Source organism: Poecilia reticulata, chromosome 19, assembly GCF_904066995.2.
Source record: "Poecilia reticulata chromosome 19, P_reticulata-male-v2, whole genome shotgun sequence".
Lineage (NCBI taxonomy): Eukaryota > Metazoa > Chordata > Actinopteri > Cyprinodontiformes > Poeciliidae > Poecilia > Poecilia reticulata.
Genome location: NC_088848.1, coordinates 5512233 through 5538611, shown reverse-complemented (window position 1 = coordinate 5538611; position 26379 = coordinate 5512233). Strand labels below are relative to the sequence as shown.

General features: G+C 47.0%; 1 protein-coding gene across 1 annotated transcript; it reads right to left on the bottom strand.

The window, feature by feature from the left end:
* Positions 1-26290, bottom strand: LOC145549185 (uncharacterized; the record flags this gene model as incomplete). The annotated part of the gene is made up of 10 exons (XM_081601011.1): positions 1-938; positions 1030-1291; positions 1668-1755; positions 2776-2892; positions 3525-3772; positions 4704-4765; positions 9162-11269; positions 12549-14885; positions 19946-20480; positions 25586-26290. Coding segments are annotated over 10 exons (6630 nt in total), but the record flags the coding sequence as incomplete, so codon positions are not given.
* Between the last annotated feature and the right edge of the window lie 89 nt (positions 26291-26379).

Sequence of the window (26379 nt, the reverse complement as noted above, 5' to 3'; positions counted from 1 at the left end):
AATGATCTGGTGTTAAATGTTATGTTTACATTTGAAATAAACCAAAAATCCTAATTAACAAAACTATAAACTTGGAAACATCAGTTGATGTGTCTAAATAATCTATTTCAATGTGAATTGAGTTACTAAAATAAACAATTTTCTCTTACATTTATTGAATATAACAGTTTTCTCATGTTGAGTTTGCAAACGTTTGATCTAGACTATATATATCTATAAAAATATGAACATTAATGAGTGGATCACAACAAAATCACCCTTATAAAACTTGTGAGACTCAAAAACCAGCAACTTAACACAATGTTATTGTGTTAAATACAATATAAAACAAGGCAGTATGGAAAGAATAAATATATAAACTATGATAAAATACTCTAAACTGTTTGATTTACGTGATAAATAGATTTTACTTTTATACAAAACACATTTTCTGATTTAGAGCAATAGTCAGCTCATCTCCTTTACCAAAACTTAGTTAAATATACAACTGAGAATCAAATTAAACCTAAAATATCTAAATATCCAAAATATAATACAAAAAAAACCTAATAAATATAAAGGAAACAAAAACCACACTCAACGGAAACCATAAATAAAATGCATTATGACGTCTCTGTAAACAAAATTTCCTGTCAAAAAATATCAATCGTCAGAATGGAACCGATCACGCTCATATTAATTTATGCGATATCTACTACATTGCATTGCACATTTCGGATGATATAAAACATTTCAGTGGGGCCCCAATGAATTAGAGCATTTTTTAAAAATTAGGTTATGACTGAATAAGGGCTGGTCTGGCCTTTGGTCTTGGCATAAGGGTTTGTGGCTTGGATCTGGTAGTAAGAGCTGTTTCTGGCTTGGACCTCTTCGTAGGGGATGTTCCTGGATGGACTCTGGGAGAATGAAAACATGTCATCTTGGCTGTCGCTGAATCGCTGCAGGAGAGAAGAAGACAGATCATAATTTGTGAATGAATAAAACGCAAATGTTTGTTTTCAGTGTGTCTCGCAAGAGAGGTGTACCCACCGAGTTCATCCCCGAAGGAATCAAGCTTTGTCGGCTGTTACTCAGAGTCAGCTCAGAGCTGGGCCTGCTGTCCCAGTTGGGACTGAGTTTGGCCCGCGGGATTCGTGGGACCCCAGAATTTCCTGGGCTGTTTGCTGATTCTTTGACCCAGGTGAAAAAGCTATCACTGCTGCTGTAGGATGGTGGGCCCTTGGAAAAGGAAGGAACTTGGAAGGGTTTCCAAATGTCTTTTTCTTTCTTCTTGAAGAGTTTCTTCTTGAATCTGAAAAACAAGAATAACAGAGTATTACAACTGTCTCCAGTGTTCTAGAGTGTCGTGTTTATAGTTAGATTTCTATAACCATTGGCAAAAAATTGGTAAAATCACTCAACTTTAAAACCTTTGCATTGGACAACAATTTATATTGTAATATAAATTGTTATATTACAATTATATAATATTATATATTATATAATATTATATATTATATAATATATAATTATGTAATAATTATATATTATAATATAATAATTTATATTATATTACAATAATATAAATTTATTGTAATATAAATTGTTGTCTAATGCAAAGGTTAGGTTGCAGTTTTAGAAAAAAAACAAACAAAAAAGAAACAAGACCAAAGTGGGTTCAAACTTACCTTTTTACTAACAGCAGCAAAACGATCAACACGATGAAGAGGAGGCATCCGAAGATAGATGTAACGATCACAAAGATCAACCACCAATCTATCAACAAAGAAGCAGTCAGTAGTGAGTCTTAGCCTTTGTGCCTCAAAATTAGTAAAAATATGACTATAAAGATCCTATTGTAGCATTATAAAGAAAATTCAGTTTTAAAGAAAAAAAGTGAGGTACTCATCTGTATAAGAGCAGGTGCAAACTTGATAGCATACACAAACAGGATCTACCTGTTTGCGTATGCTATCATTTTGCAGATGCACAGCTGCATCTGCAAAATGATGAGCAGTATAGCAGGGAAATGTATTTTGCTTCTATGCGCAAATCAATATCAGAAAGTGAAAATTACGGGTAGGATGACATGCAAGTATAATGACTTTCATTATACTTGGAGGTACCAAGATCCAGGAGGAAGCTCAGAGGGGACAGGGCTTTCTCTGTCATAGGTCCTAAGTTATGGAATGACTTGCCTTTGCAGGTCAGAGAGGCCCCTTCACTGTCCACTTTTAAAGTTCGTCTTAAAACCCATTTATTTTACTTGGCTTTTAACTCCTCCGGGATCTAGTTTTAGAGTGTATGTTTTTGTTTTTAAACTGTAAGAGTTTTTATTTATTTTTTTTTTATTATGCTGTGTTTTAATGTACAGCACTTTGTATCAGCTGTGGTTGTTTTAAAGTGCTTTATAAATAAAGTTGGTATGGTATGGTATGGTATACCATGCAATTTATCAAAATTGAACCAGTTAATGGGTGCTGTTTTTCCATGCACGTTTAGCCGGGTGAAAAGCAAACTGGGGCACAAAAATGTCTGCTCTCCTTGTCATTAGTTGTCAAAATATCTGAAATATTAGTACAACAATATTAACATCCACCAGAAACAAGAATTATAAACTTTTTTTCTCATTTTTCCCTATCAGCAAATTAAATTTAAGTGATACACAAATAAGAAATGAAAAAAGAACTTGTTGGTTTATGAACAGATAAGTCAGTTTACTCTTTTATAGACACCATAAGGCCTTACTTAAGCAAAGCACCACATTTCCTTGTTACTTCATATTCATACACATACCATTTTGACAGCCTTGAGGACCATAAACTTCTCCAGCCACACACAAACACACATAGTTATGGTCATCACGTTCCTCACAAGTGCTTCCACCGAGGCATGGATTTGAAGCACATGCATCTTCATAATTGAGAAAAGAAACACAAAGAAACCATGTAAGAATTTCATCATTTAATTAAGTAATTTCAGCTATTTTAATGAAACTATGTGTGCAAAATTGTGCATGTTTATAAAGTAGATAACATACTTGGAGGGTGTGTAAATGTCGTTTCTCCTGCTGCAGCAGTTGCAGTTGGAGCTGCTGTGGTTGTACTTGGTGCTGTTGTGGTTGTTGTTGAATACGCTGTGGTTGTTGGAGCTGCAGTGGTTGTGGTTGGTGATTCAGTTGTTGCGGTTGGAGAAGCTGTGGTTGTAGTAGTAGCTGCTGTGGTTGTTGATAGAGTAGCTGTGGTTTGAATAGGTGTTCCTGTAATTGTAGTTGAAGCTGAAGTTGTACTGGTTGCAGTTGCTGTTTTTGTAGTTGGAGCTGCAGTGGTTGTTGGTGCTTCACTTGTTGCAGTTGGAGTAACTGTGGTTGTTGATAGAGTAGCTGTGGTTTTAATAGGTGATCCTGTGATTGTGGTTGGAGCTGCTGTGATTGATATTGGAGCTACAGTTGTTGTTGGTGCTGCTGTGGTTGTAGTTGGATCTTCAGTTGTTGTGGTTGGAGCTGATATGGATGTAGTTTGAAATGCTGTGGTTGTCATAGTTGCAGTTGTAGGTAGAGCTGCAGTGGTTATTATTGAAGATGCTGTGGTTGTGGTTGCTGCTATTGTGGTTGTGACAGAAGCATCTGTGGTTGTTGATAAAGTAGCTGTGGTTTGAATAGGCGTTCCTGTAATTGTAGTTGGAGCTGAAGTTGTACTGGTTGCAGTTGCTGTTTTTGTAGTTGGAGCTGCTGTGGTTGAGTTTGGAACTACTGTGATTGTAGTTGGAAATGCTGTGGTTGATGACGGACCACCTGTGGTTGTTGAAAGAGTAGCTGTGGTTTTAATAGGTGATCCTGTGATTGTGCTTGGAGCTGCTGTGATTGATGTTGGAGATGTAATGATTGTGGTTGGCGCTGTTGTGGTTGATGTTGGTACTTCAGTTGCTGTGGTTGGAGGAAAAGCTGTAATTGTAGTTGGAGCTGATGTGGCTGTTGTGGTTGGATATACTGTTGTTGGAGCTGCTCTGGTTGTAGTTGAAGCTACAGTTGTTCTGGTTGGAGCTGCTGTGGTTGTTGTAGGTGCTTCAGTTGTTGTGGCTGTAGATCCTGTGGTTGTCAAGAGAGTAGCTGTGGTTTTAATAGGAGATCCTGTCGTTGTTGATGGAGCAGCTGTGGTTGATGGAGCTGCTGTGGTTGTTGTTGTTGGTGCTTCAGTTGTTGTGGTTATAGATCCTCTGGTTGTCAATAGGGTAGATGTGGTTTTAATAGGTGATCCTGTGATTGTGGTTTGAGCTGCTGTGGTTGTGGCTGTAGCTTCAGTTTTTGTAGTTGGAGCTGCTGTGGTTGTTGTTGGTGCTGCTGTGGTTGTGGCTGTAGCTTCAGTTGTTGTAGTTGGAGCTGCAGTGGTTGTTGATAGAGTAGCTGTGGTTTTAATAGGTGATCCTGTGATTGATGTTGGAGCTGCAATGGTTGTGGTTGTGGCTGTAGCTTCACTTGTTGTGGTTGGAGCTATTGTGGCTGTGGTTGCACCTCCAGTGGTTGTGGTTGGAGCTGCTGTGATTGATGTTGGAGCGGCAATGGTTGTGGTTGGAGATGTAATGGTTGAGGATGGAGCTGTTGTGGTTGATGTTGGTACTTCAGTTGCTGTTGTTGGAGGAGAAGCTGTAATTGTAGTTGGAGCTGATGTGGCTGTTGTGGTTGGATATACTGTTGTTGGAGCTGCTCTGGCTGTAGTTGAAGTTACAGTTGTTCTGGTTGGAGCTGCTGTGGTTGTTGTAGGTGCTTCAGTTGCTGTGGTTGTAGATCCTGTGGTTGTCGAGAGAGTAGCTGTGGTTTTAATAGGTGATACTGTCGTTGATGGAGCAGCTGTTGTTGGTGCTTCAGTTGTTGTGGGTATAAATCCTGTGGTTGTCGATAAGGTAGTTGTGGTTTTAATAGGTGATCCTGTGATTGTGGTTGGAGCTACTGTGGTTGTGGCTGTAGCTACACTTGTTGTGGTTGGAGCTGCTGTGGTTGGTGATGGAGCTGCAGTGGTGGTGGTTGTTGCTTCAGTTGTTGTGGTTGGAGTTGCAGTGGTTGTTGTAGGAGCTGCTGTGGTTGTGGTTGCACCTCCAGTGGTTGTGGTTTGAACTGCTGTGGTTGTGGTTGCTGCTATTGTGGTTGTGGTTGGAGAAGCTGTGGTTGTTGTTGGTAGTTCAGTTGTTGTGGTTGTAGAACCTGTGGTTGTCGATAGAGTAGCTGTGGTTTTAATAGGTGATCCTGTGATTGTGGTTGTTGCTGCTGTGATTGATGTTGGAGCTGCTGTGGTTGTTGTTGTTGGTGCTTCAGTTGTTGTGGTTATAGATCCTCTGGTTGTCAATAGGGTAGATGTGGTTTTAATAGGTGATCCTGTGATTGTGGTTTGAGCTGCTGTGGTTGTGGCTGTAGCTTCAGTTGTTGTAGTTGGAGCTGCTGTGGTTGTTGTTGGTGCTGCTGTGGTTGTGGCTGTAGCTTCAGTTGTTGTAGTTGGAGCTGCAGTGGTTGTTGATAGAGTAGCTGTGGTTTTAATAGGTGATCCTGTGATTGATGTTGGAGCTGCAATGGTTGTGGTTGTGGCTGCTGTCGTTGTATTTGGAGTTTCAGTTGTTGTGGTTGGAGCTGCTGTGGTTGTTCTTGGACCTGCGGTTGTTATTGTTGGTCCTTCAGTTGTTGTGGTTGGAGAAGCTTTGGTTGTGGTTGGAGCTGCAGTGGTTGTTGTAGGTGCTTCAGTTGTTGCAGTTTGAGATGCTGTTGTGATTGGAGCTGCAGTGGGAGCTTCAGCTGTTGTTGGAAAAGCTGTGGTTGTGGTTGGAGCTGCAGTGGTTGTTGTTGGTGATGCGGTTGTTGTTGGTGGTCCTTCAGTTGTTGTGGTTAGAGATGCTGTTGTGGTTGGAGCTGGTGTTGTTGTATTTGGAGTTTCGGTTGTTGTGGTTGGAGCTGCTGTGGTTGTGCTTGGAGCTGCCGATGTTATTGTTGGTCCTCCAGTTGTTGTGGTTGGAGCTGCTGTGGTTGTGGTTGGTGCTTCAGTTGTTGTGGTTGAAAAAGATGTGGTTGTGGTTGGAACTGCAGTGGTTGTTGTTGGTGCTGCGGTGATGGTGGTTGGAGCTTCAGTGGATGTTGTTGGTGATGCAATGGTTGTGGTTGGAGCTGCAGTTGTTGGTGCTTTAGTTGTTGTAGTTGGAGCGTCAGTTGTTGTAGTTGGTGCTTCAGTTGTTGTGGTTGGAGCTGCTGTGGTTGTTGTTGGTGCTTCAGTTGTTGTGGTTGGCGTTGCAGTGGTTTTTGTGGGAGCTGCTGTGATTGTGGTTGTGGTTTGAGCTGCTGTGGCTGTGGCTGTAGCTTGAGTTGTTGTGGTTGGAGCAGACGTGGTCTTTGATGGAGCTGCTGCTGTTGTTGTTGTTGGTGCTTCAGTTGTTGTGGTTATAGATCCTCTGGTTGTCAATAGCGTAGATGTGGTTTGAATAGGTGATCCTGTGATTGTGGTTTGAGCTGCTGTGGTTGTGGCTGTAGCTTCATGTGTTGTGGTTGCAGCTGTTTTGGTTGTCGATGGAGCTGCAGTGGTGGTGGTTGTTGCTTCAGTTGTTGTGGTTGGAGCTGTATTGGTTGTTGGTGCTTCAGTTGTTGTGGATGGAGCTGCAGTGGTTGTTGTTGTTGGTGCTTCAGTTGTTGTGGTCATAGATCCTCTGGTTGTCAATAGGGTAGATGTGGTTTTAATAGGTGATCCTGTGATTGTGGTTGGAGCTGCTGTGGTTGTAGCTTTGGTAGTTGTTGGAGCTGCTGTGGATGGTGTTGTTAATTCTGTGGTTGTGGTTGTTGCTGCAGTGGTTGTGGTTGGAGCTGCTGTGGTTGTTGTTGGAGCTTCAGTTGTTGTGGTTGGAGATGCTGTTGTTGTTGGAGCTGCTGTTGTTGTGGTTGGAGTTGCAGTGGTTGTGGTTGGAGCTGCAGTGGTTGTGGTTGGTGCTTCAGTGGTTGTTGGTGCTGCAGTGGTTGTGGTTGGAAAAGCTTTGGTAGTTGTTGGAGCTGCTGTGGATGGTGTTGTTAATTCTGTGGTTGTGGTTGGGGCTGCAGTGGTTGTGGTTGGAGCTGCAGTGGTTGTTGTTGGTGCTTCAGTTGTTGTGGTTGGAGCTGCAGTGGTTGTTGTTGGTGCTTCCGTTGTTGAGATTGGAGCTGCAGTGGTTGTGGTTGGAGCTGCAGTGGTTGTTGTTGGTGCTTCAGGTGTTGTGGTTGCAGCTGCAGTGGTTGTTGGTGCTTCAGTTGTTGTGGTTGGAGCTGCTGTGGTTGTTGTTGGTGCTTCAGTTGTTGCTGTTTGAGATGCTGTTGTGATTGGAGATGCTGCTGTGGTTGGAGCTGCAGTGGGAGTTTCAGCTGTTGTTGGAAAAGCTGTTGTTGTGGTTGGAGCTGCAGTGGTTGTTGTTGGTGATGCGGTTGTTGTTGGTGGTCCTTCAGTTGTTGTGGTTGGAGAAGCTTTGGTTGTGGATGCAGCTGCTGTGGTTGTATTTGGAGTTTCAGTTGTTGTGGTTGGAGCTGCTGTGGTTGTGCTTGGAGCTGCGGTTGTTATTGTTGGTCCTTCAGTTGTTGTGGTTGGAGAAGCTTTGGTTGTGGTCGGAGCTGCAGTGGTTGTTGTAGGTGCTTCAGTTGTTGCAGTTTGAGATGCTGTTGTGATTGGAGATGCTGCTGTGGTTAGAGCTGCAGTGGGAGCTTCAGCTGTTGTTGGAAAAGCTGTGGTTGTGGTTGGAGCTGCAGTGGTTGTTGTTGGTGCTTCAGTTGTTGTGGTTGGAGCTGCAGTGGCTGTGGTTTGAGCTGCAATAGTTGTGGTTTGAGCTGCAGTTGTTGTTGGTGTTTCAGTTGTTGTGGTTGGAAAAAATGTGGTAGTTGTTGGAACTGCTGTTGTTGGGCTTGGAGCTGCAGTGGTTGTGGTTGGAGCTGCAATAGTTGTGGTTGGAGCTTCAGTTGTTGTGGTTGGAAAAGCTGTGGTAGTTGTTGGAGCCCCTGTGGTTGTTGTTGTTGCTTCAGTGGTTGTGGTTGGAGAAGCGGTGGTTGTTGTTGTTGCTTCAGTTGTTGTGGTTGTAGCTTCAGTTGTTGTGGTTGGAGCAGCAGTGGTCGTGGTTGGAGATGCTGTTGTTGTTGTTGGAGCTTCAGTTGTTGTGGTTGGAGATGCTGTTGTGGTTGGAGCTGCTGTGGTTGTTGTTGGAGCTTCAGTTGTTGTTGTTAGAGATGCTGTTGTGGTTGGAGTTGTAGTGGTTGTGGTTGGAGTTGCTGTGGTTGTTGTTGGAGCTTCAGTTGTTGTGGTTGGAGATGCTGTTGTGGTTGGAGCTGCTGTGGTTGTTGTAGGTGCTTCAGTTGTTGCAGTTTGGGATGCTGTTGTGATTGGAGATGCTGCTGTGGTTAGAGCTGCAGTGGGAGCTTCAGCTGTTGTTGGAAAAGCTGTGGTTGTGGTTGGAGCTGCAGTGGTTGTTGTTGGTGATGCGGTTGTTGTTGGTGGTCCTTCAGTTGTTGTGGTTGGAGAAGCTTTGGTTGTGGTTGGAGCTGGTGTTGTTGTATTTGGAATTTCAGTTGTTGTGGTTGGAGCTGCTGTGGTTGTGGTTGGTGCTTCAGTTGTTGTGGTTGAAAAAGCAGTGGTTGTGGTTGGAACTGCAGTGGGTTTTGTTGGTGCTGTGGTGGTGGTGGTTGGAGCTTCAGTGGATGTTGTTGGTGATGCAATGGTTGTGGTTGGAGCTGCAGTTGTTGGTGCTTTAGTTGTTGTAGTTGGAGCGTCAGTTGTTGTAGTTGGCGCTTCAGTTGTTGTGGTTGGAGCTGCTATGGTTGTTGTTGGTGCTTCAGTTGTTGTGGTTGGAGCTGCTGTGGTTGTGGTGGGAGATGCTGTTGTGGTTGGAGCTGCCATGGTTGTTCTTGTTGCTTTAGTGGTTGTGGTTGGAGCAGCAGTGGTTGTTGTTGGTGCTTCAGTTGTTGTGGTTGGAGCTGCAGTGGCTGTGGTTTGAGCTGCAATAGTTGTGGTTTGAGCTGCAGTTGTTGTTGGTGTTTCAGTTGTTGTGGTTGGAAAAAATGTGGTAGTTGTTGGAACTGCTGTTGTTGGGGTTGGAGCTGCAGTGGTTGTGGTTGGAGCTGCAATAGTTGTGGTTGGAGCTTCAGTTGTTGTGGTTGGATAAGCTGTGGTAGTTGTTGGAGCCCCTGTGGTTGTTGTTGTTGCTTCAGTGTTTGTGGTTGGAGAAGCGGTGGTTGTTGTTGGAGCTTCAGTTGTTGTGGTTGGAGATGCTGTTGTGGTTGGAGCTGCTGTGGTTGTTGTTGGAGCTTCAGTTGTTGTTGTTAGAGATGCTGTTGTGGTTGGAGCTGCTGTGGTTGTGGTTGGAGTTGCAGTGGTTGTGGTTGGAGCTGCAGTGGTTGTGGTTGGAGCTGCAGTGGTTGTGGTTGGTGCTTCAGTGGTTGTTGGTGCTGCAGTGGTTGTGGTTGGAAAAGCTTTGGTAGTTGTTGGAGCTGCTGTGGATGGTGTTGTTAATTCTGTGGTTGTGGTTGGGGCTGCAGTGGTTGTGGTTGGAGATGCTGTTGTTGTTGTTGGAGCTTCAGTTGTTGTGGTTGGAGATGCTGTTGTGGTTGGAGCTGCTGTGGTTGTTGTTGGAGCTTCAGTTGTTGTTGTTAGAGATGCTGTTGTGGTTGGAGCTGCTGTGGTTGTTGTTGGAGCTTCAGTTGTTGTGGTTAGAGATGCTGTTGTTGTTGGAGCTGCTGTTGTTGTGGTTGGAGTTGCAGTGGTTGTGGTTGGAGCTGCAGTGGTTGTGGTTGGTGCTTCAGTGGTTGTTGGTGCTGCAGTGGTTGTGGTTGGAAAAGCTTTGGTAGTTGTTGGAGCTGCTGTGGATGGTGTTGTTAATTCTGTGGTTGTGGTTGGGGCTGCAGTGGTTGGAGAAGCTGTTGTTGTCGTTGGAGCTTCAGTTGTTGTGGTTGGAGATCCTGTTGTGGTTGGAACTAAAGTGGTTGTTTTTGGAGCTTCAGTTGTTGTGGTTGGTGCTGCTGTTGTGGTTGGAGTTGTAGTGGTTGTGGTTGGAGCTTCAGTTGTTGTTGTTAGAGATGCTGTTGTGGTTGGAGCTGCTGTGGTTGTTGTTGGAGCTTCAGTTGTTGTGGTTAGAGATGCTGTTGTGGTTGGAGCTGCTGTTGTGGTTGGAGTTGCAGTGGATGTGGTTGGAAAAGCTGTGGTAGTTGTTGGAGCTGCTGTGGTTGTTGTTAATTCAGTGGTTGTTGTTGGTGCTTCAGTAGTTGTGGTTGGAAAAGCACTGGTAGTAGTTGGAGCTGCTGTTGAAGTTGTTGTTGCTTCAGTGGTTGTGGTTGGAGCTTCAGTTGTTGTGGTTATAGATCCTCTGGATGTCAATAGGGTAGATGTGGTTTTAATAGGTGATCCTGTGATTGTGGTTTGAGCTGCTGTGGTTGTGGCTGTAGCTTCATGTGTTGTGGTTGCAGCTGTTTTGGTTGTCGATGGAGCTGCAGTGGTGGTGGTTGTTGCTTCAGTTGTTGTGGTTGGAGCTGTAGTGGTTGTTGGTGCTTCAGTTGTTGTGGTTGGAGCTGCAGTGGTTGTTGTTGGTGCTTCAGTTGTTGTGGTTGGAGCTGTAGTGGTTGTTGTTGGTGCTTCCGTTGTTGTGGTTGGAGCTGCAGTGGTTGTGGTTGGAGCTGCAATAGTTGTGGTTGGAGCTTCAGTTGTTGTGGTTGGAAAAGCTGTAGTTGAAGATGGTGCTGCTGTGGTTGTTGATGCTTCAGTTGTTGTGGTTGGAGCTGCAGTGGTTGTGGTTGGAGCTGCGGTTGTTGTTGGTGCTTCAGTTGTTGTGGTTGGAGCTGCAGTGGTTGTTGTTGGTGCTGTGGTGGTTGTTGTTGGTGCTGCAGTGGTTGTGGTTGGAGCTGCGGTTGTTGTTGTTGGTCCTTCAGTTGTTCTGGTTGGAGCTGCAGTGGTTGTTGTTGGTGCTTCAGTTGTTGTGGTTGGAGCTGCAGTGGTTGTTGTTGGTGCTGTGGTGGTTGTTGTTGGTGCTGCAGTGGTTGTGGTTGGAGCTGCGGTTGTTGTTGTTGGTCCTTCAGTTGTTCTGGTTGGAGCTGCAGTGGTTGTTGTTGGTGCTTCAGTTGTTGTGGTTGGAGCGTCAGTGGTTGTTTTTGGTGCTGCAGTGGTTGTGGTTGGAGCTGCAGTTGTTGTTGGTCCTTCAGTTGTTGTGGTTGGAGAAGCTTTGGTTGTGGTTGGAGCTGCTGTGGTTGTTGTTGGTGCTTCAGTTGTTGTGGTTAGATCTACTGTGGTTTTGCTTGGAGCTGCGGTTGTTGTTGTTGTTGGTCCTTCAGTTGTTGTGGTTGGAAAAGCTGTGGTTGTAGTTGGAGCTGCTATGGTTGTTGTTGGTGCTTCAGTTGTTGTGGTAGGAGATGCTGTTGTGGTTGGAGGTGCTGTTGTGGTTGGTGCTGCAGCGGTTGTGGTTGGAATAGCTGTGGTAGTTGTTGGAGCTTCAATTGTCGTCGTTGGAAAAGCTATAGTTGTAGTTGGTGCTGCTGTGGTTGTAGTTGGAGCTGGAGTGGTTGTTGCTGCTGTGATTGTTGTAGCTTCAGTTGTTGTGGTTGGAGTAGCTGTTGTTGTGGTTGGAGTTGCAGTGGTTGTGGTTGGAGCTGCAATGGTCGTGGTTGGAGCAGCTGTGGTTGTGGTTGGAGCTTCAGTTGTTGTGGATGGAGATGCTGTTGTGGTTGGAGCTGCAGTGGTTGTAGTTGGAGCTGCAGTGGTTGTGGTTGTAGCTTCAGTTGTTGTGGTTGGAGCTGCAGTGGTTGTTGTTGGTGCTGCAATTGTTGTTGGAGTGGAAGGTGCTTCAGTTGTTGTGGTTGGAGATGCTGTTGTGGTAGGAGCTGCAATGGTCGTGGTTGGAGCAGCTGTGGATGTGTTTGGAGCTTCAGTTGTTGTGGATGGAGATTCTGTTGTGGTTGGAGCTGCAGTGGTTGTTGTTGGAAGCTGTGGTTGTGGTTGGAGCTGCAGTGGTTGATGGTGCTGTGGTGGTGGTTGGAGCTTCAGTGATTGTTGTTGGTGCTGAAGTGGTTGTGGTTGGAGCTGCTGTTGTGGTTGGAGCTGCAGTTGTTGTGGTTGGAGCTGCAGTGGTTGTGGTTGGTGCTGCAATGGTCGTGGTTGGAGCAGCTGTGGTTGTGGTTGGAGCTTCAGTTGTTGTGGATGGAGATGCTGTTGTGGTTGGAGCTGCAGTGGTTGTGGTTGGAGCTTCAGTTGTTGTGGTTGGAGCTGCAGTGGTTGTTGTTGGTGCTGCAATTGTTGTTGGAGTGGTAGGTGCTTCAGTTGTTGTGGATGGAGATGCTGTTGTGGTTGGAGCTGCAGTGGTTGTTGTTGGAGTTGATGTTGTGGATGGAAATGCTGTTGTGGTTGGAGCTGCAGTGGTTGTTGTTGGAAAAGCTGTGGTTGTGGTTGGAGCTGCAGTGGTTGATGGTGCTGTGGTGGTTGTTGGTGCTGCTGTGGTTGTGGTTGGAGCTGCTGTTGTGGTTGGAGTTGCAGTGGTTGTGGTTGGAGCTGCAGTGGTTGTGGTTGGTGCTTCAGTGGTTGTTGTTGCTGCAGTGGTTGTGGTTAGAAAAGCTGTGGTGGTTGTTGGAGCTGCTGTGGTTGTTGTTGTTAATTCAGTGGTTGTGGTTGGAGCTGCTGTGGTTGTTGTTGGTGCTTCAGTTGTTGTGGTTGGAGCTGCTGTGGTTGTTGTTGTTGCTTCAGTTGTTGTGGTTGTAGCTCCTGTTGTTGTGGTTGGAGCTGCAGTGGTTGTTGTTGGTGCTGCAATTGTTGTTGGAGTGGTAGGTGCTTCAGTTGTTGTGGTTGGAGATGCTGTTGTGGATGGAAATGCTGTTGTGGTTGGAGCTGCAGTGGTTGATGATGCTGTGGTGGTGGTTGGAGCTTCAGTGATTGTTGTTGGTGCTGAAGTGGTTGTGGTTGGAGCTGCTGTTGTGGTTGGAGTTGCAGTGGTTGTGGTTGGAGCTGCAGTGGTTGTGGTTGGTGCTTCAGTGGTTGTTGTTGCTGCAGTGGTTGTGGTTAGAAAAGCTGTGGTAGTTGTTGGAGCTGCTGTGGTTGTTGTTAATTCAGTGTTTGTGGTTGGAGAAGCTGTGGTAGTGGTTGGAGGTGCTGTGGTTGTTGTTGGTACTTCAGTTGTTGTGGTTGTAGCTTCAGTTGTTGTGGTTGGAGCTGCAGTGGTTGTTGTTGGTGCTGCAATTGTTGTTGGAGTGGTAGGTGCTTCAGTTGTTGTGGTTGGAGCTGCTGTGGTTGTGGTTGGAGATGCTGTTGTGGATGGAAATGCTGTTGTGGTTGGAGCTGCAGTGGTTGATGATGCTGTGGTGGTGGTTGGAGCTTCAGTGATTGTTGTTGGTGCTGCAGTGGTTGTGGTTGGAGCTGCTGTTGTGGTTGGAGTTGCAGTGGTTGTGGTTGGAGCTGCAGTGGTTGTGGTTGGTGCTTCAGTGGTTGTTGTTGCTGCAGTGGTTGTGGTTAGAAAAGCTGTGGTTGTTGTTGGAGCTGCTGTGGTTGTTGTTGTTAATTCAGTGGTTGTGGTTGGAGAAGCTGTGGTAGTGGTTGGAGCTGCTGTGGTTGTTGTTGGTACTTCAGTTGTTGTGGTTGGAGCTGCTGTGGTTGTTGTTGTTGCTTCAGTTGTTGTGGTTGGAGCTGCAGTTGTCGTGGTTGGAGATGCTGTTGTTGTCGTTGGAGCTTCAGTTGTTGTGGTTGGAGCTGCAGTTGTCGTGGTTGGAGATGCTGTTGTTGTCGTTGGAGCTTCAGTTGTTGTGGTTGGAGCTGAAGTGGTTGTTGGAGCTTCAGTTGTTGTGGTTAGAGATGCTGTTGTGGTTGGTGCTGCTGTTGTGGTTGGAGTTGCAGTGGTTGTGGTTGGAGCTGCAGTGGTTGTGGTTGGAGCTGCAGTGGTTGTTGTAGGTGCTTCAGTTGTTGTGGTTGGAGCTGCAATGGTTGTTGTTGCAGCTTCAGTTGTTGTGGTTGGAGTTGCAGTGGTTGTTGTTGCAGCTTCAGTTGTTGTGGTTGGACCTGCAGTGGTTGTGGTTGGTGCTTCAGTGGTTGTTGACGCTGCAGTGGTTGTGGATGGAAAAGCTGTGGTAGTTGTTGGAGCCCCTGTGGTTGTTGTTGCTTCAGTGTTTGTGGTTGGAGAAGCTGTGGTTGTTGTTGTTGCTGCAGTTGTTGTGGTTGTAGCTTCAGTTGTTGTTGTTGGAGCTTCAGTTGTTGTGGTTGGAGATGCTGTTGTGGTTGGAGCTGCTGTGGTTGTTGTTGGAGCTTCAGTTGTTGTTGTTAGAGATGCTGTTGTGGTTGGAGCTGCTGTGGTTGTTGATGGAGCTTCAGTTGTTGTGGTTAGAGACGCTGTTGTTGTTGGAGCTGCTGTTGTTGTAGTTGGAGTTGCAGTGGTTGTGGTTGGAGCTGCAGTGGTTGTGGTTGTTGCTTCAGTGGTTGTTGGTGCTGCAGTGGTTGTGGTTGGAAAAGCTTTGGTAGTTGTTGGAGCTGCTGTGGATGGTGTTTTTAATTCTGTGGTTGTGGTTGGGGCTGCAGTGGTTGTGGTTGGAGCTGCAGTGGTTGTTGTTGGTGCTTCAGTTGTTGTGGTTGGAGCTGTAGTGGTTGTTGTTGGTGCTTCCGTTGTTGTGGTTGGAGCTGCAGTGGTTGTGGTTGGAGCTGCAATAGTTGTGGTTGGAGCTTCAGTTGTTGTTGTTGGAAAAGCTGTAGTTGAAGATGGTGCTGCTGTGGTTGTTGATGCTTTAGTTGTTGTGGTTGGAGCTGCAGTGGTTGTGGTTGGAAAAGCTGTGATAGTTGTTGGAGCCCCTGTGGTTGTTGTTTTTGCTTCAGTGGTTGTGGTTGGAGAACCGGTGGTTGTTGTTGTTGCTTCAGTTGTTGTGGTTGTAGCTTCAGTTGTTGTGGTTGGAGCAGCAGTGGTCGTGGTTGGAGATGCTGTTGTTGTCGTTGGAGCTTCAGTTGTTGTGGTTGGAACTGAAGTGGTTGTTGGAGCTTCAGTTGTTGTGGTTGGAGATGCTGTTGTGGTTGGTGCTGCTGTTGTGGTTGGAGTTGCAGTGGTTGTGGTTGGAGCTGCAGTGGTTGTGGTTGGAGCTGCAATGGTTGTTGTAGGTGCTTCAGTTGTTGTGGTTGGAGCTGCAATGGTTGTTGTTGCAGCTTCAGTTGTTGTGGTTGGAGTTGCAATGGTTGTTGTTGCAGCTTCAGTTGTTGTGGTTGGACCTGCAGTGGTTGTGGTTGGTGCTTCAGTGGTTGTTGACGCTGCAGTGGTTGTGGATGGAAAAGATGTGGTAGTTGTTGGAGCCCCTGTGGTTGTTGTTGCTTCAGTGTTTGTGGTTGGAGAAGCTGTGGTTGTTGTTGTTGCTGCAGTTGTTGTGGTTGTAGCTTCAGTTGTTGTTGTTGGAGCTTCAGTTGTTGTGGTTGGAGATGCTGTTGTGGTTGGAGCTGCTGTGGTTGTTGTTGGAGCTTCAGTTGTTGTTGTTAGAGATGCTGTTGTGGTTGGAGCTGCTGTGGTTGTTGTTGGAGCTTCAGTTGTTGTGGTTAGAGATGCTGTTGTTGTTGGAGCTGCTGTTGTTGTAGTTGGAGTTGCAGTGGTTGTGGTTGGAGCTGCAGTGGTTGTGGTTGTTGCTTCAGTGGTTGTTGGTGCTGCAGTGGTTGTGGTTGGAAAAGCTTTGGAAGTTGTTGGAGCTGCTGTGGATGGTGTTTTTAATTCTGTGGTTGTGGTTGGAGCTGCAGTGGTTGTGGTTGGAGCTGCAGTGGTTGTTGTTGGTGCTTCAGTTGTTGTGGTTGGAGCTGTAGTGGTTGTTGTTGGTGCTTCCGTTGTTGTGGTTGGAGCTGCAGTGGTTGTGGTTGGAGCTGCAATAGTTGTGGTTGGAGCTTCAGTTGTTGTTGTTGGAAAAGCTGTAGTTGAAGATGGTGCTGCTGTGGTTGTTGATGCTTCAGTTGTTGTGGTTGGAGCTGCAGTGGTTGTGGTTGGAAAAGCTGTGATAGTTGTTGGAGCCCCTGTGGTTGTTGTTTTTGCTTCAGTGGTTGTGGTTGGAGAACCGGTGGTTGTTGTTGTTGCTTCAGTTGTTGTGGTTGTAGCAGCAGTGGTTGTGGTTGGAGCTGCTGTTGTTGTTGTTGGAGCTTCAGTTGTTGTGGTTGGAGATGCTGTTGTGGTTGGAGCTGCTGTGGTTGTTGTTGGAGCTTCAGTTGTTGTTGTTAGAGATGCTGTTGTGGTTGGAGCTGCTGTGGTTGTTTTTGGAGCTTCAGTTGTGGTTAGAGATGCTGTTGTTGTTGGAGCTGCTGTTGTTGTGGTTGGAGTTGCAGTGGTTGTGGTTGGAGCTGAAGTGGTTGTGGTTGGTGCTTCAGTGGTTGTTGGTGCTGCAGTGGTTGTGGTTGGAAAAGCTTTGGTAGTTGTTGGAGCTGCTGTGGATGGTGTTGTTAATTCTGTGGTTGTGGTTGGGGCTGCAGTGGTTGTGGTTGGAGAAGCTGTTGTTGTCGTTGGAGCTTCAGTTGTTGTGGTTGGAGATCCTGTTGTGGTTGGAGCTAAAGTGGTTGTTGTTGGAGCTTCAGCTGTTGTGGTTAGAGATGCTGTTGTGGTTGGAGCTGCTGTTGTGGTTGGAGTTGCTGTGGTTGTTGTTGGAGCTTCAGTTGTTGTGGTTGGAGATGCTGTTGTGGTTGGAGCTGCTGTTGTGGTTGGAGTTGCAGTGGTTGTGGTTGGAAAAGCTGTGGTAGTTGTTGAAGCTGCTGTGGTTGTTGTTAATTCAGTGGTTGTTGTTGGTGCTTCAGTAGTTGTGGTTGTAGAAGCACTGGTAGTAGTTGGAGCTGCTGTTGAAGTTGTTGTTGCTTCAGTGGTTGTGGTTGGAGCTTCAGTTGTTGTGGTTATAGATCCTCTGGTTGTCAATAGGGTAGATGTGGTTTTAATAGGTGATCCTGTGATTGTGGTTTGAGCTGCTGTGGTTGTGGCTGTAGCTTCATGTGTTGTGGTTGCAGCTGTTTTGGTTGTCGATGGAGCTGCAGTGGTGGTGGTTGTTGCTTCAGTTGTTGTGGTTGGAGCTGTAGTGGTTGTTGGTGCTTCAGTTGTTGTGGTTGGAGCTGCAGTGGTTGTTGTTGGTGCTTCAGTTGTTGTGGTTGGAGCTGTAGTGGTTGTTGTTGGTGCTTCCGTTGTTGTGGTTGGAGCTGCAGTGGTTGTGGTTGGAGCTGCAATAGTTGTGGTTGGAGCTTCAGAAAGCTGTAGTTGAAGATGGTGCTGCTGTGGTTGTTGATGCTTCAGTTGTTGTGGTTGGAGCTGCAGTGGTTGTGGTTGGAGCTGCGGTTGTTGTTGGTGCTTCAGTTGTTGTGGTTGGAGCTGCAGTGGTTGTTGTTGGTGCTGTGGTGGTTGATGTTGGTGCTGCAGTGGTTGTGGTTGGAGCTGCGGTTGTTGTTGTTGGTCCTTCAGTTGTTCTGGTTGGAGCTGCAGTGGTTGTTGTTGGTGCTTCAGTTGTTGTGGTTGGAGCGTCAGTGGTTGTTTTTGGTGCTGCAGTGGTTGTGGTTGGAGCTGCAGTTGTTGTTGGTCCTTCAGTTGTTGTGGTTGGAGAAGCTTCGGTTGTGGTTGGAGCTGCTGTGGTTGTTGTTGGTGCTTCAGTTGTTGTGGTTGGAAAAGCTGTGGTTGTAGTTGGAGCTGCTATGGTTGTTGTTGGTGCTTCAGTTGTTGTGGTAGGAGATGCTGTTGTGGTTGGAGGTGCTGTTGTGGTTGGAATAGCTGTGGTAGTCGTTTGAGCTGCTGTGGATGTTGTTGTTAATTCAGTGGTTGTGGTTGGAGCTGCAGTGGTTGTGGTTGGAGAAGCTTTTGTTGTCGTTGGAGCTTCAGTTGTTGTGGTTGGAGATCCTGTTGTTGTTGGAGCTAAAGTGGTTGTTGTTGGAGCTTCAGTTGTTGTGGTTAGAGATGCTGTTGTGGTTGGAGATGCTGTTGTGGTTGGAGCTGCAGTGGTTGTGGTTGGTGCTTCTGTTGTTGTGGTTGGAGATGCTGTTGTGGTTGGAGCTGCAGTGGTTGTGGTTGGTGCTTCTGTTGTTGTGGTTGGAGCTGCAATGGTTGTTGTTGCAGCTTCAGTTGTTGTGGTTGGACCTGCAGTGGTTGTGGTTGGTGCTTCAGTGGTTATTGGTGCTGCAGTGGATGTGGTTGGAAAAGCTGTGGTAGTTGTTGGAGCTGCTGTGGTTGTTGTTAATTCAGTGGTTGTGGTTGGAGCTGCAGTGGTTGTTGTTGGTGTTTCAGTTGTTGTGGTTGGAGCTGCTGTGGTTGTTTTTGCAGCTTCAGTTGTTGTGGTTGGATCTGCAGTGGTTGTAGTTGGTGCATCAGTGGTTGTTGACGCTGCAGTGGTTGTGGTTATAAAAGCTGTGGTAGTTGTTGGAGCCCCTGTGGTTGTTGTTGTTGCTGCAGTTGTTGTGGTTGTAGCTTCAGTTGTTGTGGTTGGAGCAGCAGTGGTCGTGGTTGGAGCTGCTGTGGTTGTAGTTGGAGCTTCAGTTGTTGTGGTTGGAAAAGCTGTAGTTGTAGTTGGTGCTGCTGTGGTTGTTGGTGTTTCAGTTGTTGTGGTTGGAGAAGCTGTGGTTGTTGGTACATCAGTTGTTGTGGTTGGAGCTGCTGTGGTTGTTGTTACATCAGTTGTTGTGGTTGGAGCTGCAGTGGTTGTTGTTGCTTCAGTGGTTGTGGTTGGAGAAGCTGTGGTAGTTGTTGGAGCTGCTGTGGTTGTTGCTTCAGTTGTTGTGGTTGTAGCTTCAGTTGTTGTTGTTGGAGCTGCAGTGGTTGTGGTTGGAGATGCTGTTGTTGTTGTTGGAGCTTCAGTTGTTGTGGTTGGAGATGCTGTTGTTGTTGTTGCTTCAGTTGTTGTGGTTGGGGCTGCAGTGGTTGTGGTTGGAGAAGCTGTTCTTGTCGTTGGAGCTTCAGTTGTTTTGGTTGTAAAAGCTGTAGTTGAAGATGGTGCTGCTGTGGTTGTTGATGCTTCAGTTGTTGTGGTTGGAGCTGCAGTGGTTGTGGTTGGAGCTGCGGTTGTTGTTGGTGCTTCAGTTGTTGTGGTTGGAGCTGCAGTGGTTGTTGTTGGTGCTGTGGTGGTTGTTGTTGGTGCTGCAGTGGTTGTGGTTGGAGCTGCGGTTGTTGTTGTTGGTCCTTCAGTTGTTCTGGTTGGAGCTGCAGTGGTTGTTGTTGGTGCTTCAGTTGTTGTGGTTGGAGCGTCAGTGGTTGTTTTTGGTGCTGCAGTGGTTGTGGTTGGAGCTGCAGTTGTTGTTGTTGGTCCTTCAGTTGTTGTTGTTGGAGAAGCTTCGCTTGGGGTTGGAGCTGCTGTGGTTGTTGTTGGTCCTTCAGTTGTTGTGGTTGGAAAAGCTGTGGTTGTAGTTGGAGCTGCTATGGTTGTTGTTGGTGCTTCAGTTGTTGTGGTAGGAGATGCTGTTGTGGTTGGAGGTGCTGTTGTGGTTGGAATAGCTGTGGTAGTCGTTTGAGCTGCTGTGGATGTTGTTGTTAATTCAGTGGTTGTGGTTGGAGCTGCAGTGGTTGTGGTTGGAGAAGCTGTTGTTGTCGTTGGAGCTTCAGTTGTTGTGGTTGGAGATCCTGTTGTTGTTGGAGCTAAAGTGGTTGTTGTTGGAGCTTCAGTTGTTGTGGTTAGAGATGCTGTTGTGGTTGGAGATGCTGTTGTGGTTGGAGCTGCAGTCTGCAGTGGTTGTGGTTGGTGCTTCTGTTGTTGTGGTTGGAGCTGCTGTTGTGGTTGGAGCTGCAGTGGTTGTGGTTGGTGCTTCTGTTGTGGTTGGAGCTGCAATGGTTGTTGCAGCTTCAGTTGTTGTGGTTGGACCTGCAGTGGTTGTGGTTGGTGCTTCAGTGGTTGTTGGTGCTGCAGTGGATGTGGTTGGAAAAGCTGTGGTAGTTGTTGGAGCTGCTGTGGTTGTTGTTAATTCAGTGGTTGTGGTTGGAGCTGCAGTGGTTGTTGTTGGTGTTTCAGTTGTTGTGGTTGGAGCAGCAATGGTTGTTGTAGGTGCTTCAGTTGTTGTGGTTGGACCTGCAGTGTTTGTGGTTGGTGCTTCAGTGGTTGTTGACGCTGCAGTGGTTGTGGATGGAAAAGCTGTGGTAGTTGTTGTAGCCCCTGTGGTTGTTGTTGTTGCTGCAGTTGTTGTGGTTGTAGCTTCAGTTGTTGTGGTTGGAGCAGCAGTGGTCGTGGTTGGAGCTGCTGTGGTTGTAGTTGGAGCTTCAGTTGTTGTGGTTGGAAAAGCTGTAGTTGTAGTTGGTGCTGCTGTGGTTGTTGGTGTTTCAGTTGTTGTGGTTGGAGAAGCTGTGGTTGTTGTTACATCAGTTGTTGTGGTTGGAGCTGCTGTGGTTGTTGTTACATCAGTTGTTGTGGTTGGAGCTGCAGTGGTTGTTGTTGCTTCAGTGGTTGTGGTTGGAGAAGCTGTGGTAGTTGTTGGAGCTGCTGTGGTTGTTGTTGCTTCAGTTGTTGTGGTTGTAGCTTCAGTTGTTGTGGTTGGAGCTGCAGTGGTTGTGGTTGGAGATGCTGTTGTTGTTGTTGGAGCTTCAGTTGTTGTGGTTGGAGATGCTGTTGTGGTTGGAGCTGCTGTGGTTGTGGTTGGAGCTGCAGTTGTTGTGGTTGGAGCTGCAGTGGTTGTGGTTGGAGCTGCAGTGGTTGTGGTTGGTGCTTCAGTTGTTGTGGTTGGAGTTGCAGTGGTTGTGGTTGGAGCTGCAGTGGTTGTGGTTGGTGCTTCAGTTGTTGTGGTTGGAGCTTCAGTGGTTGTGGTTGGTGCTGCAGTGGTTGTGGTTGGAGAAGCTGTGGTCGTTGTTGCAGCTGCTGTGGTTGTTGTTGTTAATTCAGTAGTTATGGAAGGAGATGCTGTGGTAGTTGTTGGAGCTGCTGTTGTAGTTGTTGTTGCTTCCGTGGTTGTGGTTGGAGCTGCTGTGGTTGTAGTTGGAGCTTCAGTTGTTGTGGTTGAAAAAGCTGTAGTTGTAGTTGGTGCTGCTGTGGTTGTTGGTGTTTCAGTTGTTGTGGTTGGAGAAGCTGTGGTTGTTGGTGTTGCTTCAGTTGTTGTCGTTGGAGCTTCAGTAGTTGTGGTTGGAGAAGCTGTTGTGGTTGGAGCAGAAGTGGTTGTTGTTGGAGTTTCAGTTGTTGTGGTTAGAGATGCTGTTGTGGTTGGAACTGCTGTTGTTGTGGTTGGAAAAGCTGTAGTTGTAGTTGGTGCTGCTGTGGTTGTTGGTGTTTCAGTTGTTGTGGTTGGAGAAGCTGTGGTTGTTGGTACATCAGTTGTTGTGGTTGGAGCTGCTGTGGTTGTTGTTACATCAGTTGTTGTGGTTGGAGCTGCAGTGGTTGTTGTTGCTTCAGTTGTTGTGGTTGTAGCTTCAGTTGTTGTTGTTGGAGCTGCAGTGGTTGTGGATGGAGATGCTGTTGTTGTTGCTTCAGTTGTTGTGGTTGTTGTAGCTTCAGTTGTTGTTGTTGGAGCTGCAGTGGTTGTGGATGGAGATGCTGTTGTTGTTGTTGCTTCAGTTGTTGTGGTTGTTGCTTCAGTTGTTGTGGTTGGAGCTGCAGTGGTCGTGGTTGGAGATGCTGTTGTTGTCGTTGGAGCTTCAGTTGTTGTGGTTGGAGATGATGTTGTGGTTGGAGATGAAGTGGTTGTTGTTGGAGCTGCAGTGGTTGTGGTTGGAGATGCTGTTGTGGTTGGAGATGCTGTTGTTGTGGTTGGAGCTGCAGTGGTTGTGGTTGGAGCAGGAGTGGTTGTTGTAGGTGCTTCAGTTGTTGTGGTTGGAGTTGCAGCTTCAGTTATTGTGGTTGGACCTGCAGTGGTTGTGGTTGGTGCTGCAGTGGTTGTAGTTGGAAAAGCTGTGGTAGTTGATGCAGCTGCTGTGGTTGTTGTTGTTAATTCAATAGTTGTGGATGGAGAAGCTGTGGTAGTAGTTGGAGCTGTTGTAGTTGTTGTTGCTTCAGTGGTTGTGGTTGGAGCTGCTATGGTTGTAGTTGGAGCTTCAGTTGTTGTGGTTGGAGCTGCTGTGGTTGTTGTTGTTGCTTCAGTGGTTGTGGTTGGAAAAGCTGTGGTTGTGCTTGGAGATGCTGTTGTTGTCGTTGGAGCTTCAGTTGTTGTGGTTGGAGCTGCTGTCGTGGTTGGAGTTGCAGTGGTTGTGGTTGGAGCTGCAGTGGTTGTGGTTGGTGCTTCAGTGATTGTTGGTGATGCAGTGGTTGTGGTTGGAAGAGCTGTGGTAGTTGTTGGAGCTCCTGTGGTTGTTGTTGTTGCTTCAGTGGTTGTGGTTAGAGATGCTATTGTGGTTGGAGCTGCTGTTGTTGTGGTTGGAGCTGCAATGGTTGTTGTTGCAGCTTCAGTTGTTGTGGTTGGAACCGCAGTGGTTGTGGTTGGAAAAGCTGTGGTAGTTGTTGCAGCTGCTGTGGTTGTTGTTGTTAATTCAGTAGTTGTGGATGGAGAAGCTGTGGTAGTAGTTGGAGCTGCTGTTGTAGTTGTTGTTGCTTCAGTGGTTGTGGTTGGGGCTGCTGTGGTTGTAGTTGGAGCTTCAGTTGTTGTGGTTGGAAAAGCTGTAGTTGTAGTTGGTGCTGCTGTTGTAGTTGTTGTTGCTTCAGTGGTTGTGGTTGGGGCTGCTGTGGTTGTAGTTGGAGCTTCAGTTGTTGTGGTTGGAAAAGCTGTAGTTGTAGTTGGTGCTGCTGTGGTTGTTGGTGTTTCAGTTGTTGTGGTTGGAGAAGCTGTTGTAGTGGTTGGAGCTCCTGTGGTTGTTGTTGCTTCAGTGGTTGTGGTTGGAGAAGCTGTTGTAGTGGTTGGAGCTGCTGTGGTTGTTGTTGTTGCTTCAGTTGTTGTGGTTGTTGCTTCAGTTGTTGTGGTTGGAGCTGCAGTGGTCGTGGTTGGAGATGCTGTTGTTGTCGTTGGAGCTTCAGTTGTTGTGGTTGGAGATGCTGTTGTGGTTGGAGCTGAAGTGGTTGTTGTTGGAGCTTCAGTTGTTGTGGTTAGAGATGCTGTTGTGGTTGGAGCTGCTGTTGTGGTTGGAGTTGCAGTGGTTGTGGTTGGAGCTGCAGTGGTTGTGGTTGGTGCTTCTGTTGTTGTGGTTGGAGCTGCAGTGGTTGTGGTTGGTGCTGCAGTGGTTGTGGTTGGAGAAGCTGTGGTCGTTGTTGCAGCTGCTGTGGTTGTTGTTGTTAATTCAGTAGTTATGGAAGGAGAAGCTGTGGTAGTGGTTTGAGCTGCTGTTGTAGTTGTTGTTGCTTCAGTTGTTGTGGTTGGAAAAGCTGTAGTTGTAGTTGGTGCTGCTGTGGTTGTTGGTGCTTCAGTTGTTGTGGTTGGAGAAGCTGTGGTTGTTGGTGTTTCAGTTGTTGTGGTTGTAGCTTCAGTTGTTGTGGTTGGAGCTGCAGTGGTCGTGGTTGGAGATGCTGTTGTTGTCGTTGGAGCTTCAGTTGTTGTGGTTGGAGCTGAAGTGGTTGTTGTTGGAGCTTCAGTTGTTGTGGTTGGAGATGCTGTGGTGGTTGGAGCTGCTGTTGTGGTTGGAGTTGCAGTGGTTGTGGTTGGAGCTGCAGTGGTTGTGGTTGGTGCTGCAGTGGTTGTGGTTGGAGAAGCTGTGGTCGTTGTTGCAGCTGCTGTGGTTGTTGTTGTTAATTCAGTAGTTATGGAAGGAGAAGCTGTGGTAGTGGTTGGAGCTGCTGTGGTTGTTGTTGGTGCTTCAGTTGTTGTGGTTGGAGATGCTGTGGTTGTTGGTGTTTCAGTTGTTGTGGTTGGAGAAGCTGTGGTAGTGGTTGGAGCTGCTGTGGTTGTTGTTGGTACTTCAGTTGTTGTGGTTGGAGCTGCTGTGGTTGTTGTTGGTGCTTCAGTTGTTGTGGTTGGAGCTTCAGTTGTTGTGGTTTTAGATGCCGTTGTGGTTGGAGCTGAAGTGGTTGTTGTTGGAGCTTCAGTTGTTGTGGTTAGAGATGCTGTTGTTGTGGTAGGAGTTGCAGTGGTTGTGGTTGGAGCTGGAGTGGTTGTGGTTGGAGCAGGAGTGGTTGTGGTTGGAGCAGGAGTGGTTGTTGTAGGTGCTTCAGTTGTTGTGGTTGGAGCTGCAATGGTTGTTGTTGGTGCTGCAGTGGTTGTGGTTGGAAATGCTGTGGTAGTTGTTGGAGCTGCTGTGGTTGTTGTTGGTGCTTCAGTAGTTGTGGTTGGAGCTGCTGTTGTAGTTGTTGTTGCTTCCGTGGTTGTGGTTGGAGCTGCTGTGGTTGTAGTTGGAGCTTCAGTTGTTGTGGTTGAAAAAGCTGTAGTTGTAGTTGGTGCTGCTGTGGTTGTTGGTGTTTCAGTTGTTGTGGTTGGAGAAGCTGTGGTTGTTGGTACATCAGTTGTTGTGGTTGGAGCTGCAGTGGTTGTTGTTACATCAGTTGTTGTGGTTGGAGCTGCTGTGGTTGTTGTTGATTCAGTGGTTGTGGTTGGAGCTGCTATGGTTGTAGTTGGAGCTTCAGTTGTTGTGGTTGGAGCTGCTGTGGTTGTTGTTGTTGCTTCAGTGGTTGTGGTTGGAAAAGCTGTGGTTGTGCTTGGAGATGCTGTTGTTGTCGTTGGAGCTTCAGTTGTTGTGGTTAGAGATGCTGTTGTGGTTGGAGCTGCTGTCGTGGTTGGAGTTGCAGTGGTTGTGGTTGGTGCTTCAGTTGTTGTGGTTGGAGCTTCAGTGGTTGTAGTTGGTGTTTCAGTTGTTGTGGTTGGAGAAGCTGTGGTAGTGGTTGGAGCTGCTGTGGTTGTTGCTTCAGTTGTTGTGGTTGTTGCTTCAGTTGTGGTTGGAGCTGCAGTGGTCGTGGTTGGAGATGCTGTTGTTGTCGTTGGAGCTTCAGTTGTTGTGGTTGGAGATGCTGTTGTGGTTGGAGATGAAGTGGTTGTTGGAGCTTCAGTTGTTGTGGTTAGAGATGCTGTTGTGGTTGGAGCTGCTGTTGTTGTGGTTGGAGTTGCAGTGGTTGTGGTTGGAGCTGCAGTGGTTGTGGTTGGAGCAGGAGTGGTTGTTGTAGGTGCTTCAGTTGTTGTGGTTGGAGTTGCAATGGTTGTTGTTGCAGCTTCAGTTGTTGTGGTTGGACCTGCAGTGGTTGTGGTTGGTGCTTCAGTGGTTATTGGTGCTGCAGTGGATGTGGTTGGAAGAGCTGTGGTAGTTGTTGGAGCTCCTGTGGTTGTTGTTGCTTCAGTGGTTGTGGTTGGGGCTGCTGTGGTTGTAGTTGGAGCTGCAGTTGTTGTGGTTGGAGATGCTGTTGTTGTCGTTGGAGCTTCAGTTGTTGTGGTTGGAGATCCTGTTGTGGTTGGAGCGTGGTTGTTGTTGTTGCTTCAGTTGTTGTGGTTGGAGATGCTGTTGTGCTTGGAGATGCTGTTGTTGTCGTTGGAGCTTCAGTTGTTGTGGTTGGAGATGCAGTGGTTGTTGTTGGTGCTGCAATTGTTGTTGGAGTGGTAGGTGCTTCAGTTGTTGTAGTTGGAGATGCTGTTGTGGTTGGAGCTGCTGTGGTTGTGGTTGGAGATGCTGTTGTGGATGGAAATGCTGTTGTGGTTGGAGCTGCAGTGGTTGTTGTTGGAAAAGCTGTGGTTGTGGTTGGAGCTGCAGTGGTTGATGGTGCTGTGGTGGTGGTTGGAGCTTCAGTGATTGTTGTTGGTGCTGAAGTGGTTGTGGTTGGAGCTGCTGTTGTGGTTGGAGTTGCAGTGGTTGTGGTTGGAGCTGCAGTGGTTGTGGTTGGTGCTTGAGTGGTTGTTGTTGCTGCAGTGGTTGTGGTTGGAAAAGCTGTGGTTGTGGTTGGAGCTGCTGTGGTTGTTGTTGGTACTTCAGTTGTTGTGGTTGGAGCTGCTGTGGTTGTTGTTGTTGCTTCAGTTGTTGTGGTTGTAGCTTCTGTTGTTGTGGTTGGAGCTGCAGTTGTCGTGGTTGGAGATGCTGTTGTTGTCGTTGGAGCTTCAGTTGTTGTGGTTGGAGATCCTGTTGTGGTTGGAGCAGAAGTGGTTGTTGTTGGAGCTTCAGTTGTTGTGGATGGAGATGCTGTTGTGGTTGGAGCTGCAGTGGTGGTAGTTGGAGCTGCAGTGGTTGTGGTTGTAGCTTCAGTTGTCGTGGTTGGAGATGCTGTTGTTGTCGTTGGAGCTTCAGTTGTTGTGGTTGGAGATGAAGTGGTTGTTGGAGCTTCAGTTGTTGTGGTTGGAGATGCTGTTGTGGTTGGAGTTGTAGTGGTTGTGGTTGGAGCTGCAGTGGTTGTGGTTGGTGCTTCAGTGGTTGTTGTTGCTGCAGTGGTTGTGGTTAGAAAAGCTGTGGTTGTTGTTGGAGCTGCTGTGGTTGTTGTTAATTCAGTGGTTGTGGTTGGAGAAGCTGTGGTAGTGGTTGGAGCTGCTGTGGTTGTTGTTGGTACTTCAGTTGTTGTGGTTGGAGCTGCTGTGGTTGTTGTTGTTGCTTCAGTTGTTGTGGTTGGAGCTGCAGTTGTCGTGGTTGGAGATGCTGTTGTTGTCGTTGGAGCTTCAGTTGTTGTGGTTGGAACTGAAGTGGTTGTTGGAG